The sequence below is a fragment of the Xiphias gladius genome, chromosome 18 (genome assembly GCF_016859285.1).
Source record: "Xiphias gladius isolate SHS-SW01 ecotype Sanya breed wild chromosome 18, ASM1685928v1, whole genome shotgun sequence".
Classification (NCBI taxonomy): Eukaryota; Metazoa; Chordata; class Actinopteri; order Istiophoriformes; family Xiphiidae; genus Xiphias; species Xiphias gladius.
Genome location: NC_053417.1, coordinates 17471054 through 17489889, shown reverse-complemented (window position 1 = coordinate 17489889; position 18836 = coordinate 17471054). Strand labels below are relative to the sequence as shown.

General features: G+C 42.1%; 1 protein-coding gene, 1 long non-coding RNA gene and 1 other non-coding gene across 3 annotated transcripts; 2 read left to right on the top strand and 1 right to left on the bottom strand.

Annotated features, from left to right (window-relative positions):
- Positions 1–5287: 5287 nt before the first annotated feature.
- Positions 5288–5359, top strand: trnaa-ugc. Its single transcript has one exon. It is a non-coding gene; the product is annotated as a tRNA-Ala (tRNA).
- A 7778-nt stretch (positions 5360–13137) lies between these two features.
- Positions 13138–14055, bottom strand: LOC120804176. The gene is made up of 2 exons (XR_005709417.1): positions 13788–14055; positions 13138–13571 (listed from the first exon to the last, which is right to left on the bottom strand). It is a non-coding gene; the product is annotated as an uncharacterized LOC120804176 (long non-coding RNA).
- A 1902-nt stretch (positions 14056–15957) lies between these two features.
- Positions 15958–18411, top strand: snai1b (snail family zinc finger 1b). Its single transcript, XM_040153055.1, has 3 exons — positions 15958–16215; positions 16564–17118; positions 17467–18411. The coding sequence occupies exons 1-3, from the start codon at positions 16134–16136 to the stop codon at positions 17646–17648; spliced, it is 819 nt and encodes a 272-aa protein (XP_040008989.1). The 5' UTR covers positions 15958–16133; the 3' UTR covers positions 17649–18411.
- Positions 18412–18836: the final 425 nt, after the last annotated feature.

The following is an 18836-nucleotide window of genomic DNA, read 5'->3' as shown; positions in this document are numbered from 1 at the left end:
TGGTTTGAGATCATAATGCATCTTCTCCCACAGACCCCCTGGAAAGGAACTAAATACAATGTTCAAAAAACTGCTTGTGTATTTACCTCACCCTATAGAACAAGATATTTTTTATGCTTTTGTGTGGCATGCTCGCTTTTTTTACTTTCTGACCAAAGGAACAGTTTATTAGTCAACAACTGGTCAAGAAGTTGCCATAGTTATAGAGATGATAGAGTGCCTACAGTAGGGTCTGATTATATTATCTTAAATAAAGTCTACTTTACGCTACCTGAAACTTTTACTAAAGTACATCTAATTGGGATTAACAGAGACTCTTGGTGTGCAGCATACTTAAGCATTTGACAGTAAACCTGAAATGTGTTGTTCGGGACTATAAGCATTACACTCGGTTTATGCCATTGAATGTTGTATAATACAGGTGAATGTGCAAGCGAGTAATCAGGCCTGGCTGCGTGACTGGATGTCCTGAAAACGAATGAACCACACCTGTGCAGGGTTGTTTCTCCAGAGGCCCGTGTCTCATACACATTTCTCTTTAGTCTACTTTTTCTGCTGGACTTTGGCGTGTTATTACCGCGCCGGCGAGCGGCGGCAGCCAGTACAGCCTGAGCTTTCTAAAGGCAGGATGATAAGGTTTCAGCCTATATGGTTACCAGATGCTAGGCAGCACACGCAAATACACGCGCGCACAAGCACACACATTCACCCTGCAGTGATGGTGATATCCAAACCCTGGTAACACAGTGAACACAAACATTTAGCAGGAACAGGTTGGGCATCTGCGCTTGTGTTAATGTTTGTGCTCTCAGACTAATCAGAAGAAGTCACAGACCGGGCAGAACTTGTTATGTCATGTCCTTGTAGCATGCACTACCATGGCAGCAAATAACCATACACAATAAATACAATTCAAGATATTATCCTTTCGTGGACGTGATCACAACCACATCATTCATAAATAATAGGGGCTTGAATACACTGCTCAAGGAAAAGAAAAGAAAGAGAGGAGGTTATAAGTTTTCGATTGTCTGCTTCTTTTTCCTCTTCTCTTTTATCCATGCTAGGTCTTTCGCTTCAAATGATTCCCACAGTTTCCCAAGCTGGTTGGAGAAATAGGTGAAAGGTCAGAGCAGTGTCTCCCTCTCCTTCTCTCTGCGTGTGTTCATTTTCACGAATGTGACATGCAGCTCTTGTTTAACAGCGTGCCTGCCCTTGCCCCAGCTGACACAGCTAATTCAGGCATGTGCTTAAATGCAGAGGGCTTCCAACAAATCCAACCTTGCAATGTAAAACCCTGCTATTTTGGACACAGTATTTACTCTCATTGTTTACAGAGGCATCCTCTGCTTTTTTTTGCTTTGTTTTTTTATTGTCAGACAAGAAGAACTGTCTGTAGGGATGTATTTTAAAAAGAGAAACTGAAAACATGGAAAGGAAATAAGTAGTAGACTGGCATGATTTGCTTGATGAAATATGACAAGTCACATATAACTCCGGTAAAACTGTGTCAAATTACTTATTTGTCAGTCGACTTCCGTTTTGAACTCACTGACCACCTTTTTGTGTTGTCTGACTCCACCTACCAATGCAGCTTTTACTTTTGGTGCCTCTCTCTCCTCTCGTCTCTCAGGCCTCTCTGCCCCCACCATGGCTGGCTGCTGGCAGATGATAAGACAGCAGCCCCAGAAGATAATAGGTCAGGACCTGCTCGCTGTCTTACCACTACCTGACAGTGCCAGCAGTGGGTTGGTTCGAGACGCAGATCTCTGTACATTAGAAGAAGTAGGCGGACCATTTAAAAGAAAAGTTGGGAAATGCACTTATTTGCCTTTTTGCAGAGCTGGTTGGGAAGATCAAAACCACTCTCATACCTGTGCATTAACTATGAACTAAAGCAGGCAAAGGAAATGGGGAAACAGCAGGCCTGGTACAATTCAACAGTGGTGGACGAAGTACTTGGATGTTTTACTTAAGCAAAGGTACTAATACAACTCTGTAAAAATATTCCATTACATATAAAGTCTTGAATTGAAAATGTTACTTAAGTAAAGGTACGTTTGTACGTATAATCAGCAAATGTATTTAAAGTATTAAAAATAAAAGTACTAAATGCAGAAAAATGGCCCCTGTGACTATTATTCATTATATTATTCAATGCATTAATCTGCATCTTGCATTAATGTTTAAGCAGCATTTTACTGTTGTAGTTGGTAGAGGTGCATCTCACTTTTAAACCACTTTACAAAGGACTGCAAATAGTGATTACTTTCATTATGTATTAATCTGCTAAATATTTTGTTGATTAATCAGTTCATTGTTTGGTTTGTAAAAATTCCCTAAAATAGTGAGAAATTCCATCACAATTACCCAAAGCTCAAAGTGAAACCTGCACAGGGTTTTGCCCAATGAATAGTCCAGACCTCAAAATTATTATAATTATTAAAACGAAACACAGCAAATCATCACATTTAAAAAAAATGAAATTTCTGGCATTTCTTACATGAAAAAAAAATTATTTACAGGATTTTCAAAATAGTTGCCAATTAATTCTCTTTCAGTTGAAAAACGGTTTCAGCTCTAATTGTTTATAATGTTGGGTTGTTAAATCTATAACAATGCATAATATATCATAAGCTGCCCATATGTTTTTTATGTAGATTCTTAATTTGTAAAGTAACAAGTAACTTTAGCAGTCAAATAAATGTACTGAAGTAAAAAAGTTAAATATTTCCTAATACTAATGCTAGTTGATAGTTGTTGAGATATTTCTATCTGGACCAAAGTGGTGGACTGACCCAGAGGCTGACATTGCCATTCCTAGTGCCATGCCACTCATGTGGCTGAAAACGACAAGTTTTAGCCTCAACGGTTGTTATGTCTCAGAACATGTCTCTCTGGGCTCTGACTTACAGTGGCATCAATCTTCTCATTTAACTCACAGTAAGAATGCGAATAAATGTCAAACTATTAAAACCCTGACAAAGGGATCTCTATCTGCATCTACATCAAATCTACGAAACCCACACTTTGATTTATGTTATGCAAAAGACAGTGACAAACCAGAGCATGCAAAATATCAAGATTTGTGTAAATCTCACGGGGGAATATGGAGCAACATCTGTTGAAAGTTCAATAGTTGATTCACGTTGCTGTTGCCAAATATGATCCTTTAATGCTGCGATCCTTTGGTGTTTAGTCCAAATGTGTTTATGTGCATTGTGTGAATGTGTGTGTGTGTGTGTGTGTGTGTGTGTGTGTGTGTGTGTGTGTGTGTGTGTGTGTGTGTGTGTGTGTGAGAGAGAGAGAGAAAGAGAGAGAGGCAGACAGTGGTGGAAAGTAACAAATTACAATGACAAAGGTACCGTGCTTGTAATGGCCAACGAAACTATTTTGATAATAGATTTTCAAGCAAAAATTATACACATTCATTGGTTTTAGCTCCTTAAATATGTTGATTTGCTTTTTATTGTGGTAAACTAAATATGTTGGGTGTTTTGGACTGTTGGCTGGATAAAATAAAACAAGCAGTATAAATATGTCAACTTGAGTTTTAGGAAATTGCAACAGGGATCTTTGCTATTTTTGTGATATTATTTAGACCAAAGGATTAGTCGATTAATGGAGAAAATAATCAACAGATTAAACTCCCCAGAAGTCAAGAAAGTAGTTAAAACTATAGCTCCACCTTGACCAGCTACAGTAGTTAAATGCATCAGTAATAACAATTTAATAAGTACTGATATTACTTCTGTGCTTTTACTTAAGTAAGATTTTGAACGAAAGAATATTGCTTTGAAATGGAGTATTAGTATTACGGTATTAGTAATTTTACTTGCATAAATGGTCTGAATACTCTGGTGAGAGACATCTGTGTGCACTGTATCTACGTCACAGGAGCACAAGAGCAGTGTGGAGAAACATATGAAAAGAAACCGCTAATTTGAAGCCTGTAGGCAGAAATATTTTTGAAACTCCAAACCCAGTTGTAACATGAAATAGGGATTCATGTACAGTTTATAGAAAGTGTCATTTGCTTTAACTTGTTAGCTTATTTCTCCCCATCGGCATTCCCTGTAGGTACTGTCCACTGGAGGTCAGTGGCCTTAGATAAAGAATTTCTCTCTGCATCTCATATTGCACACAGACTGTCTTTACACGCTGCACTCCACAGCGCTCGACAGTCCTTAGATAACCCTCCACCACACACACAACACTTGTCTACTACTCTTTGGCTCAGACTCAACTGGGCGGCTTCCTGTCACCGATGCAAATTCACAATACAAAAGCAGAGCTGATATCGACCAGTGTCCCTCCCTCCACCTCGGGAGACACCTTCGCCAGCCCGTGAATTTAATGCAGCAGACGGAAGTGGGCGGGAGAGGCTGGGAAGGTGTTAGTCTCTCGTCCTTTCTCGCTTTTCCTGCTTTCCTTCCTTCTCTTTTCTGCAGCCCTCCTGCATCCCATGGGTCCGTCCCTACAAGGCTAAAGCAAACAGGGCCTGGAAGTGGTGTCCTTGGCAAGCATGTGCTGATAAACACAGCAGGAGTGAGGACAGGCTGTGCTCTCCAGAGGGGGACGACAGCCCCTCATTCATGCTCCCCTGGAGGATATTATGCAACTTAACGAGGGGAGCTATTTTAAATTCCCCAAAGGATTAGGGTCCCTCGGGTGATGAGAAAGCCCAGAATTGCAGTCACTTGTGTCTGACTGAGTTTATCTCAGAAATACTGTGTAACAGGTGGTCTGTCTGTCTCTGATGAAATTGCTCTTCATCCCCACCAATCTGTTATTTCGTTACAGTTAGAATGGGAAGGAGAGGAGCCCCTTCCTCAGATGTGTCCCCGAACTGAAACCAAAACATAACCTTCAGGCAAACAAATGGCACACAGCAATGGTTAGATCAAAGAAAACTGAGCTACTCGTGTATGAACCCCCCCCCATTAATTCATCATTACGTCAATACGGCTCTTGTGTTTACAAACTAGCACTAAAAACAGCTCAGAGTCTCTTGAGCTGGAGCACGTTGGGACTTTTAAAATCCATTCAAAAAAAAAAGATGTCACTACTTAGCTCATACACACACACACACACACACACAAAAAAAAATGGAGTTGGGTCAAAATTGAAACCAGGCTGAAGATGCGTACTGAAATTACATAACGTGTCCTCAGTCAGCGCATAAATATTCCGCACAACAGTCGTCTCCTTTTACAGGTCCAAAATCCACCGACCCCGCCCTGCATGGCCTCATTTATTTACACGATATAACCCTACTCGAACAGATGGGGATGTAGCTCAGTGGTAGAGCGCATGCTTTGCATGTATGAGGCCCCGGGTTCAATCCCCGGCATCTCCACTCTTTTGAGGCGGCTGTCATTTTCATCATTTGGTGACTGGTGATACGTCCTATATAGGAAAAATTCACTATCTCGTTGCAGGGCGTTTAACGAAGGGCTTACCAAACTTTAACGTTAAATTTTATTATACTATTCTCACCGTATACCTTCCAGCTCAGAGAATTCCTCTAGGCCTAAATCTCAAAATGCTACATTCTTATTTTATCAACATATAGTCTTTGAGCGTAAACGTTACATTAAATCAAATCTTATTTTTAACTTTTTTAAAATTAAATTTGCTTCTTCAAACTTGTGCACAGAGGAACGAAGATACATGCAACAACTTACGAGCAAAAATGTGATGAAATCTATAAATAAATAAATAATGTTAACAAGTAAACTTTGTTGATTCTTGCCTTTAATTACCAGATTTGTTTATTTTTGCTATAGAAATATGTTGAAAGCAGCCGAGTGTGCAGCTTGTGTTCACACACTGACACACTATCCATACTGGCTCATCTACATTGTGCTCTGGTGTGTCACCTGCTCGTTTATATCTTTTAGTGCTTGAGCATGAATTGGTCCAAATGAAATTCTTTACGTAGCATACATCTATTCTGATTTAAGCCCACCCCTCGTAAACACTGCTGATAATTATACTAACCGAGCCAATTATTTATTATGAGTTATGTAATCCAATACAAATAAATTTAAAAAAAAAACAAAAAACATTAAGAACAAAACAAAAAAATGAATTGTGAATTAATCAAATGTGAACATACATGCATGTGATTTTTCAACTTTTCACATCATATATTCATATGATATAGGCACTTGTGATTTACAAAAGAGATACTGTATTTAACATGTAAAGAACAAAATTCACATGTGCTTACAAATCTGAACCAGAACAGTTCAATACTTCTGGACATCCATGCTCCTGGGACAGTTGTCACAGGATCTGCTCATGAATAACGCCAGCATATGATTGTATCTAATGGAGAGGCAAACTGTTAACTTACATCTACACATAACTTAAAATGTCTGCGTGTGGCTTTGTTTGTGTGTGTGTGTTTGTCCCTTACACAAGGACACACATGTGTACTAACTTCAAAATGATAGTTGGTAGGTGTTTAAATCAGAGGTTTGCTGTCTCAGCCTCCTGTCAGAGGAAGGAATGGGAAGACTGACAGAAAACCCTGAGGGGCGACGCTCGTTTTGGAATTGGATAAAAAGTTATAAAGACCAACAAACACACACACACACACACACACACACACACACACACACGCACACGCACACACAGATAGACCTCAACCTAGAAAAAAATAAGGCTGACAGATATTAATGTCATCTGCTTTTAGCAAGTTAGTTGATGCCGACACACTATCTGCCATGAAACAAGACCACGCTGAGGGTCAAACCTTCACATCTACTATTCAAGTGCCTATAATTGCTTAACCCACATACTATATGTCTGCACATTATGACCTAAAAGAACCACCTTTACATAAATGACCCATTCCCCAGGTGTCAACCTAACATTCCTGAAGCTGGAAAAGGAGGAGAAACATCAGTCACTCCTATCTGAAGCACCAACAGCCTTCTGTGCTTCAGCTGCAGTTCGCATTGCAGAATGCATGAACTATATATATATATATATATATATATATATATATATATATCTGTGCAAAATGTGTTCCACTTTTCTTTTTAAGAAACATGAAATTAAGCCGTTGTCGTTTTACAAGAGGGAGTCAAGATGCCATGTCATGCCTGCTCGGGTCAGTCTCAGTCAGAACTGAAAGGTCCCAGAGTTTAAGTATCGGATGTCAAAGCTGTTTTTTACTCATTCGAGTGTTCTGCTAAACTTCCATAATTGGTTTTCCAAGAAATGCTTGTCAGTGGAAGTATAAAGAAAACCTCACTTCCATGACACAGATAAAGAAAAGGAAAACAGGTCTGGCATATTTTGCCTGTTGCTATGGCAGACAGGATTCTTCACTGTGCCTCACCAAGTCATTAGTGAACACCCCGTACTGTCCAACCTGACGGTTTTGTTGCTGAGTCATGACACAACAGGTCGACGTGAATCTGTCACCTTTTGCTGGATTACAACAAACATTGTTGACATTTCCTAGCTTCAGGGCTGTGCACAGCACACACAAACGCACACAGACACACACACACATTCCACAGTGTCTAGTCTCTATAATTTAGCTCATGATCTCTCTGTGTTTGAACACCTACTTGTTTAGTATTATCAGGTTGTGGTAACACACATTTCATTATTTGCGACAGCCATGTAGCTTCAGAGTGATACTGACATCCTCTAAATGAATGCGATTCTTTGCACTTCTACTAACATACCGCCTGTTTGTGCAGCCAAGATGATAATGTATCTGACCTCTGATTTAACCACTGACCTGGAAACATGGTATTATTGGTCTTTGACCGCCCCCTTGTGGTTTCATTTCAGAATAGCCCTCCAGTGGATCAGTTCACTATGTGAAATGTGGGTGGCGCCACTTCATTCAGAAAATGAATCAGGGGTCCTTAAGTTGCAGAAATCTAAGTACTGGCAGATCAGTGATGGCTGTTTTAGATGTTATTCAAGACAATGATGTTTGGTCTATCAAATTTTGGATTCTTGTCTGACTAGCTTGAAAAAAAAAATACAGACTTTAAAAGATACTACAATAGTGACAAGGTGATCGGCTTCAACCCCAATTTAAGGCTGTTTAATGTAGGTTATATTCTCCATTTGTCTTGTTGTCAGCAAATCCCATGTAAAAAAACAAAATCAACGATAAATTGATCCCACCAACAAGTATTATCTGTTTAGCAGAAGCCTAATACCTAATTACTTTGTGCCATAGAGCTCCAATTTTTGTTAAAAAAAATCAAAAACACATCAATGAGCCACACCTTTGCACCTTTGACATGCTCCTTCATCATAATGAACATGGGAATTGTAGTTTATTTTGAGTCAATCCCACTTACACCATCCTGCTGCTGTAAATACTCACAAGCACACCAAATATGTATTAATCCACAGCTAAAATTAATCTCTAAAAAATCCACAATTTTCTCCTTTTTCAGTGACATTTCCACGAAACTACAGTGCCCAGCTGTCTTTCTGAGCCTTATTTAAAAGTGAAACTATATACACCCACCGACACACTTTATTGGAAAGACCACACTTATACAGGGTAGTTCCTCCTTTTGCTCTCAAAACGGTCTCAATTCTTCGTGCCGTTGATTTCACAAGATGCTGGAAACACTGAGATTCTGGTCCATGTTAACATGACTGCATCACATTATCACTGCAGATTTGTCAGCTGCACATTCATGGTGCCAGTCCCCCGTTCTACCACAGACGGCAAGTGTTCTATGGGAGTCAGATCCGGTGGCCGGGGAGGCCACTGAAGTTACCTGAACTCATTGACACGTTCATGAAACCAGTTTGAGGCGACTTTTGCTTTGGTACATGGCGCATTATCCTGCTGGAAACAACCATTAGGAGATGGTAAGTTGTGGCCATAAAGCAACAACATTCAGGTCGGCTGTGGCATTTGAACGATGATTGTTTGGAGTTTAGGGGCCCAAAGTGCCCCTAGAGAATATTGGCCACTCCATTACACCACCACCAGCAGCCTAGACTGTTGACACAAGGCAGGTTGGGTCCCTGAATTCATGCTGTTGATGCGAAATTCTGACCCTACCATCTGCGGGCCTAAGCAGAAATCCAAATTCATCAGACCAGGATACGTTTTTCCCATCTTCAGCTGTCCAGTTTTTGTGAGCCTGTGCCCACTGCAGCCTCGGGTTTCTCTTCTTGGCTGACAGAGTGGAACCCGATGTGGTCTTCTGCTGTTGTAGCCTCAAGGTTCTATGTGTTGGTCATTCTGAGATGCTTTTCTGCTCACCGCAGTTGGTAAAAGTGGTTATCGGAGTTACCACAGCCTTTCAGTCCGGCCATTCTCCTTTGACCTCTCTCATCAACAATGCGTTGAATTCTGTCTGCAGAACCGTTGCTCACTGGTTGTTTTTTGTTGCTGGCACAGTATTGTGCAGGAGAGAATTTATTAGTAAATGTTTAAGAAACAAAATCATTTTTAACATTTTTAAGGAAATGTGCTATGGCATGCACCGTTTAACTCGACTAAACTTCATTTATATAGTCCTTTACAGACAACACAGTTGATCCAAAGTGTTTAACAGCAATAAAACACAATAGTAGAAAAGAAAAGATTTAAAAAAAACAAAGTGAAAAATATGACATAAATTAATCAATACAACAAGGCAATTCAAAGTGCTTAAGACCTCAGAAAAGGGATATAAAAGAAACATAAACAGGATTTAAAATATGTAAAATAAAATAGAATATAAAAATACTTTAATCTTGAAAGGCTCATGGTTCTAAAAGCAACTCAGCTTTGATTTTGTAAGTGTGGGAAATGTCTGGCTCTTCATCTGGTCCCTCCAAGAGCATTAATTTTCCTCAGAGAATAAACAACTGACTGCTAGGTGACGTTTAATGGTACCACGTATTACATCAAAGGGTGCCTGTGGTTGGACTGCTGTGTCTGCCTGCTGTCCAGATAAGGTCAGAGCAGAGACACACAAACACACACATCTGGTTAAAGTCCATCTCTGTTAGCATCTATACAAGGTTTTAGTGTCTCTGTGTGTGTAATACATGTGAGGGTAGGAGGTAAGGATGACACAAAAGTACTCTGTAATTTTTTTTTTTTGTATTCTGAGTATTCTGATAATCTCTCACCACCGCGTTTGAAAATAGCAAAATGTTCCTTTTGAGAGACAACGAGATATGAAGGTGTTTGCTGGTCTGCAACTCTTTCGGTTGTTCTGTCAAATGTTTGATTAGGTCTCATCATGCAACAGTAGCACTCTGACCAAATATAACTGCTTCTTTATTAATTATCTAGTGGTAATAGAAGTATAAAAACCACAGGTGCATTAGATCAATAATGTATTATACTTTCCCCTTCTTTTCTGTAATCTTGCCATGAATGAGAAGAGATTAAAATATCACCAATATTTTCCTGCCATTCCAATTGATTTCAATTTTTTTGATTTGGCCTCTTCTGACTTTTATCAGTTGCCTCATGTTGCTTCATAAACTCACATGTCAAAGTGCTGATTTCAAGGGACAAGCGCTCTTATGGTACTCGGCCTTCAACACAACCCATTGGACACATGTAGCAATGTTTGTAACTGGGATTTTTCTTCAGATTTGAAGCTCTTTTTTTTTTACTTTCTTCTAGCTCCACATCAACCAACTACAACACTAATGCCATTTACCAAAATAATGCATAAGTAATAATGATAATATTATAGTATAACACAAATGAGGGCTATCTTTCTGCATTGAGTGCATTTACTATTGATGCTTTGGTGTATTTAGCTGACAGTACTTATGTACTTTTACTTAAATAGTATTTTCAGTGCAGGAAGTATACTATTGATTGAATATCCTTAACCTGTTATTAGACACCCCCATTTTTGTGCACAAGACTGAAAATAATGTTCCCAAATTAAAAAAAAAAAAAAAGTTACTGTTCTTTAACTCTTTTGATTACAGTCATAACCCTGGTCTCCTTTGAAAGGTAATTCTTTAAGTTTATACAACCAGAAAGTCAGAATGTTAGAGAGACAAAAACAAGGTAGAAATGGAGCCATAGCCACAAATCTGAACCAATTCTGTGTCAACAACGGTTGGGGATCCTACCATGCTTTGCGCAGAGAGAATCAGGAGGCTTAGAGCTTTTAAATGATGTATAATTTGTCATGGTTTTGTGAGACTGACTCCGATACAGACCACTACACACCTAAAGTATTGGTACGAAAGCCAAAGTGTCCCAGAGGTGGGACGCTGTATTTCAAAAGGTTCAGTAAAGGATGTGAATACTTCTACCACTACATCCGCCGCTGTCAAAATTGTACTTAAGCACAGTACTTGAGTAAATGTACTTAATACTCACCGCTGGGTAAAACTGAGGTTTCAGATACTCAATTATACATTCATGAAGACCATTAAGGGAGAAATAAGGGATAAACAGGTTTTGGTTCAAATTTTGCTCTCATTTCTCTGCAAACACTGCTGTGTAATACACTGGGCTGAATATTATATTGCAAAAAATATCGAATCTACTGTTGGAACCAATAAGGGAGATGGTACTTCTGGCTGCAGGACATGCTGGCCGCTTCTCTCCATGTCAAAGTGTCCTTGATTGATCTTCCCTAAAACATGCAAGTGTCTGTGTCTAATGGAGAGACTTGAACTGAGAGTGTGCACAGACTACAGAGCATGTGTGTGGGAGTGTGTATCCATACTCTGCATTCCTCTGGGATAATCTTATCTTCTTCCTGCTGGGCTTATGGACCTCTGAGCCGTAGGGCAACACCCAGACACACACACACACACACACACACACACACACACACACACTCCGGTCTACATGCAAAAACAAACAAACAGACAAACAAACAAACAAAGATGCATTGGTGAAGTAGTATGAAGCAATTTGTGCACATTAGAAATAATAGTCTTTCAAGTATCTTTGCGAGGTTGTTTAGTTGGTGAGCTGAAGATGAAATCATGAGGCTCAAGACGGGTAACAAGTTAACGATAGTCAAATGGGACTATCTATAACTTGATGAATAATGTACAGGCCATGTTTTGTCACTCAGCACTACTTATACAGACAGTCTACAGCCCAAAGTGGGGATTTTTGAGACCCTCCCAAATCAAAGTGAATAGTAAACTGGCTTTACATGAATGGATAACAGAGCAAAACAGCCCTGAGAGTAGCTGCTAATCACCGAATCGTCACTTTTCTTTCAGATTCAATTAGGAGTGTCTTGTGATGATTCAAAGGATACAGCAGATCTCCCATGCACAAAGAAAAAGTGGACTCAACCTGATTTATGTGTGTCGTTGTTGTGCCGTAGGGACCAGTCTGGAAAAAATCCTGCATAAACGTCAAATGTAAATGTGCTCGAGTGGCCGTTGCCTGCCGTCCGAATGCAGTGAATGGTAACAATGCACCTGATTGTTCAAAGGCTACCAGCATTGTGTGTTTAAAATGTAACACATGAATTTAAGCTGCACTTCTGTACTTGTCGCTTGAGCACATGAAAGGACACTGGAGTACAATATGGCCACCGCCCATCGGCTCAGACATGGTATAAAATATATTCAGGTAATGAAAGATACAGCAGACTTAATTTTTTAAAAAAAGACTCCCAAGAATCGATATATACCTAACTGTTACTTCCATTAAAACTGAATTAGTTTGGCAGACATTTATGACATAGGGGTGAGGGTGAACTTTTACAAATAGATAATTTGGCCGTTTGAGAGCACATAGTCCCCAGAAGACGGCCAAGACAAACTTGCATGAATTCCCTCAACCTCTTGTCTGAATGAAGGAACCAGGACCAGTCAAGCTGCTCAGTTCTGAGCTATCTGAGGCTTCTGCAGATCCTTTTTCACAGCAGCGTACCACATTTGTCGAGATCTCAAAACCAAAAATAGTACAACCTGCTTTAATGCGCATGGAGATAGAAATGGGACATAGTTTAATTACTCTGCCTATTCAAACCCACACATTTTCTCATCAAAAGTTTATTTTCTGTAACTTACTCTGTAGGATTACCCTGAATTGTGGGACACAATTCCCTTTGAAAACTTATCACAAGCATACGTTTTGTTTCATCTCGTAGAGTGTTTTGTTTTAGTTCGTATGATGAAAACACAACAAAGTTTATGATAGGCAACGTGTATTTAATTCTTAGGGCCAAGGGCCGACACATGTGTTACAGCATGAAAAAAAAAAAATAGGCCATACAAAAACAGTTCTGAGCAAAAGTTTTCGATGCAATCAATAAACTGTTTCCAGTATTTTTCACAAAATCCACCGTTGAAGCCAGGGAGCCACATTCCTTTTGGCAGGTAATTGCGCACCTTACTAGTTGCAGCACTTTTTTTGCCATTAGCCAGCAAAACCCTTCCCAAGATCAGACCGAATGAAGATGTGTTTCCCACATTATTTTCAGTCTGAAGAGGTTTCAGCAGACGGTGGGAGCCCTCTGTGGGAACACGGGCCGGTTCATCCCCAAGGACGGAGAGGAAAGAACATCTGTTCTGAGCAGAGAACGTTTCAAGTCTTCAGGTCCCCTGCGTGTCGTGAGGTCACTCTAACCCTGTTGTAACACAAATTGTCTGTGGTCAGCGCCGCAGACATACTGCTCTCCTCCGAAGAGCAAATCCAACAGTGTGTAGTCAGCTGTTTTCACTCTTACACTCTCTGTGTGCACGCGCGCGCGCGCGTATCAGGCCGACGCTTCATTTTGTCATTAGCTCTATGTTTTAGTGAGAAAGACACACACAGATGATCAAAATACTAACATCATACACACCTCTCATGCAAACCGCTACCACACACCACGTGCACTGTCAGAGTCCTCAGCAGCAGCAGCAGCGGCGGCGGCAGACCCGCGACTCAGATGACTTTCACGTGCGTCTTCGCTGTTTGCTTTTTTTTTCTGTTTTGTTTCTACTGCTGTCCTGCCCTCGTGACCTCCAGCCTACGTGGCGTCTGCGTCGACAAGCGCTCTAACGAGGTGTGAGCTTTTGGGCACGCCGCGACAATGGCGCCTTCAGACAGGTGCATGCACCCCCCCCCCAATCACCCACCACCCCCACCACCGAGGAGCTTTTGACGCCCGTTGCAACAATGCCAAGTAGGACCACGGGGGACTGCCACGTTCCTGCCTGATGGCTGGCACCTGATTTTTTCGGACTCGCAGGTTGTGTGCACCTACTGAGGGAGTTAAAAAAAATAAATAAATACAAAATAAAATGAACCTAAAATGGAGGAGAAGGTCTCATATACATATCGTAAGATCGTGTCTCAAAATCATCCACCGCGAGTTACTTTTAATCGATAGAATACCTACACAAGTCATGCGTACATGAAGCACAAAGGGATTATAAAACAGCAAATAAAAGTGACATTTGCAGTGAAATAGTTATAAAAGCAGTAAAAAAGGATAAAATAGTAATAAAATAAAATAATGACGGTGTTTTAAAAGGGACCAGACAAACGAATTGGGGAAACAATGTTAAAAAGATGTGAGGGGTGGGATGAAAGTCCACAATAATCACTCTTGTTCCATTGTTTTCGTATCATTGCTTTTTGGTAGATTCTGGGAGCCCTCGCTCGTCTCATTTGGAAAGTTGGCAAAGGTTGCAGGTTTAATTCTGGATGTGCAGCCGCTTACAACTAGGCCCACTCCTTTAGGCACTTGAAGAAAAGAAAAAAAGGGGGGGGGGTTAAACATTGCGTAAAACCCCCTTTTCCCCTCGGGGCATTGTCCCGTGGTCGCTGCATTTCATGCCACCTAAGGGCACAAGAGTGAACAGGGCCCTGGGTGGGTTTACACCAGCACATTGTTCCTGTCAGCTCGGTTAATTTCGGCTGAGATCGTGCCGTGAGCAAGCTGGAGAGCAGCACCCCTCTCGCGTAAACGGGCCTTATTCCCCGCAGAGAGACAAAGGGATCCGCGGTCGGGACGAGCTGAAGGTTCAGGGGAGCGATGAGAACAGAGCAGGTTGTCTCCTGTACCGTCTCAAAAAAAAAAAAAAAAAAAAGGTCTCCTCCTCACCAGGGTGCGCGAAAAGCCCCGAGCAACAGGCACACAAAAGAGCAGAGCCGTCATCCAAATGTCTGTCTGCTGTTGAACGATTCCCTCTGTTCTTTTTGCAAAACGTGCACAACGCGAGAGAAACTTTAATCGGACAAAAGTAAACCTGTTCACACATTGTTCTTTTTAGAGCAGTCAAATTTAACCATAGTGTCAACCCACTCACAGCTCTAATGTTAATTGGGAACATTATCTCACACTTTTTTTTTTCTTTTGCAACGACGTTTTTAAAAATTGGGAGGAAAGCATTGTTTTTGTGGACATCGGCGTCCACGAACCTCGCCGTTGGACCGCAATTCAAAATGTGCAAAATTGTGCGTGCACATTTCTGCACTTTTTCCACTGTGATCCCAGGGATGGGGGGGTAGAAATGTTGGTTGCGCACAGCCGATTGACAGTACGAGCCGAGAGAGGACGCTCCAGCTTTAGTTTGCCACGACTCGTCCTCACACAGCGGCACGGTGGAATAAAGCTGGCCATTAGATCCTGCTACATTTGACTCCATTTGCTTTGCATGTTTGCCGCATGTTCGTTGCGCCGATTCTTTTTCACAATGAAAAGCATTCATGTGCACATTTGACGAGGTTTCAGGTACAGCAAAAAAAATTGTCTTTTACATTAAATTGCACAGTCATTTATTCTCATTTAATAATAATAATAATAATAATAAGTGTATGCCTGCAGGAAAAGAGCAGGTCATTAGAACCGTGAAATCCACAATTAGATTCGCGCCTTGCGGCAGCTTTTGGCACATTGGGCACCTGTGGTGAATGGGGCTGGTGGCGCCCGGACACACGGGGTGTGTCTTTGGGCGGAGATCTGCCCACCCACCCCGCTGCTTCTCCCCCTCTGATTACTATATGAGGAGGCAACTCACCGATCCCTCAGCGAGATACATTCAGGCCTGGTGGTGGTCCTTGTAGATCTCTCCAAGCGGTCCCTCTCCCGTCCGACCGGATTCTGCAGCTGTCCGAGCAGACAGATCACGTGCATCTGAGCGAGCTCCGCCGCGGGAATTACTTTTTCAATTTCAATAGTCGGAGAAGCCAGGACCCCAACATGCCTCGGTCATTCCTCGTGAAGAAGTATTTTTCCATCAAGAAGCCATACTACAGGGAGAGCCAGCTGGAGAGCCAAACTGGTAAGATTTTCCCCAATCTGTGGTGCATCTGTGGTTCTGTCTGACATGAAGAGTGAATCACCTTCGGTGAGTCATGGGCTCTTCATCAGGTTACCTTCAGCCACAGAACGGACCCAAGCGGCACGGGTCTTACGGGTTTTATCTTGCATGTAGCTCCTTGGGTGCAAAATATACAGAAAAGTGTTTTCTAGTCAAGTGGAAAAATTTGCTAATGGGAAAGCTGGACTGTCAGGCCTGTGGTGAATGCAGGCTGTAACAAGACGCCAAGAACGAAAACAAGTTTAGTGCTTTATTAGATTATCTGTCCAAGTGAAAACCCACCTGACTTCCTTTCCTCTGTGTTTCCAGCTTTTGTTCCAGAAAGCTTTCCTCGGGCTGAACTTCCAACACAGAACAACAGCTCTGCCCTGACCTGCTATCCTGCCAACCCATTCTTCAGCAGCACGGACACGCTGCCCGCCCCTCTCTCCCCGGTCACCCCAGTGTCTCTGCCCCCTTCACCCCTGGGTCCTCTGGACCTCAGCAGCTCACCTTCCAGCAGCAGCGGCGAGGAAGAGGAGGACAGCGGGCGTAGTTCAGATCCCCCCAGTCCGGATATCATCCAGCACATCTACCACTGTCTCCACTGCAGCAAGAGCTACACCAGCCTCTCTGCGCTGTCCCACCATCAGGTGTCCCACCACCAGCTCTCCCACTGTGCCCCACTGCAGCAGACGCCCTCTCTGCCCACCGAGGTGTCCACACGCCCAGCCTTCCACTGCAAACACTGCCCCAAGGAGTACACCAGCCTGGGAGCCCTGAAGATGCACATTCGCTCGCACACTCTGCCGTGTGTGTGCCCCACCTGCGGCAAGGCCTTCTCCAGACCATGGCTGCTCAGAGGACACATTCGCACGCACACAGGTATGCATCAAGAGGCAGCTTTTCATATTGTGTCAGAGTATTGATTTCCAGTCTCTGTTGTCTTGTTAATGGAACAGGCGGTTGCACCTTGTGCTCATTGACATTCATTGATGTCTCCTGACATGTGAGCACGTTATTGCTTAGCATGGCACAATCTAATCTCAGCCTCACAGTTGTTCTGCATGAAAAAGGGCAGTTTGCATTAAGTAAGTTAGGGCACTGTTACTGCTCTTTTGTTGGTTATCTGTAGATCATTTGAAAGACAATGACCAGAAGCGAGGTATCTTGGCCCGTTAATGAAGTGTTTTGCTGAGGCTAACTTTTTTTTTTTTTTTTTGTTCCAACCAGGTGAACGTCCCTTCGCTTGTCAACACTGTAATCGGGCTTTTGCTGACCGCTCCAACCTTCGCGCACACCTGCAGACCCACTCTGAGGTGAAGAAATACCAGTGTGGCTCCTGCTCGCGGACCTTCAGCCGCATGTCCCTGCTGCACAAACACAATGCCTCTGGATGCTGCCCTGCCTCATAGACTCACATTCCCTGGACTGCTCTCATGAGCCAGTTGAAGCTGCTGGCTGGTTCTGACCCTCCCCTCAGCCCCTGATCACAGCCAATACATGCAAAAAGGCCATTTGGGAGATTGATGCCAGCTCATTTCAAAGCCGTGACAGGAAAACTTGAGTTCTGTTGCTTTTTATATAAAATGACTTTTTAAGTGCCTTTGATATTCCAAGACTCCGTAGGTTTATCAGATATCGGTTGTCTGCAGCACATTTTTGCTGCGTCAACTGCGTGTGATTTGAGGGCAGCTGGACATGCAGTTAATTCCCAGGAAACTCCATCGGTGCCGGCCGGTCCGGGACTCTGGCCATGTTGCAGCTGCTTGGGTGTGTTTGTGTGTGTCTGTGGTGTATGCGGGGATGTCATTCCTCACCATACTATACATACATGGCATGTGTGTGGAAATGAGCAAGTGTGTGTGTGTGTTGAGACAGCTGTCTGTGTATGGTGTACTGTGGAGGCAGGGCGCTGAGAGACGTGTTAGCTGTGACCTCGACGACAGGTGACCCTCTGCTCGTCTATCCTGATTGGAAATGAAAGGACCACTTAAGGTTGACCAAAAAAACACAACTTGCCTTCCCCATTGTAGTTTATTTAGACATGTTTTTTTTCTTTTTTTGTTTATTTTTTATTTTTTTGGAAGATTTTGACCTACCATTTTTATGAAATATTTTTGTGAACACGCCATTCAAATGAATGGAATTCTGTGCTTTTTCGAGGTTGTGTATTTTTCTGCCACATGTAAATAAAAGCTTTTTGTAAAAAAAAAAAAACTGCTGTGGACCTATTAATTATGAGCTCCCATATTAATCAGTATTTCAACATGCATTGTATTGACTCAGAACTCTAAATGAGTTCATCAAGACAGACATGACAGTTTCTGAATGGAAAGATAGAGCTGTGTGTGTGTGTGTGTGTGTGTTAGGTGATGCTGGGACAGGTTTGTGTGATGCTGAGTGATAAGGAGAACACCTGCACACACCTGCCAGGCTGCCAGTGCGCACACACATGTACAAGCACATATGGAGAACACATGCTGAAGAGGCGGGGGGGGGTTCCCATAGTGACTGCAGGTGGGAGAAAGGGAGGTGAACAAAAAGTTTAAGAGGAGGAAGATGATAAGTAAAGAAAAGTTCCTCCTAAAGGCCAGACTAAG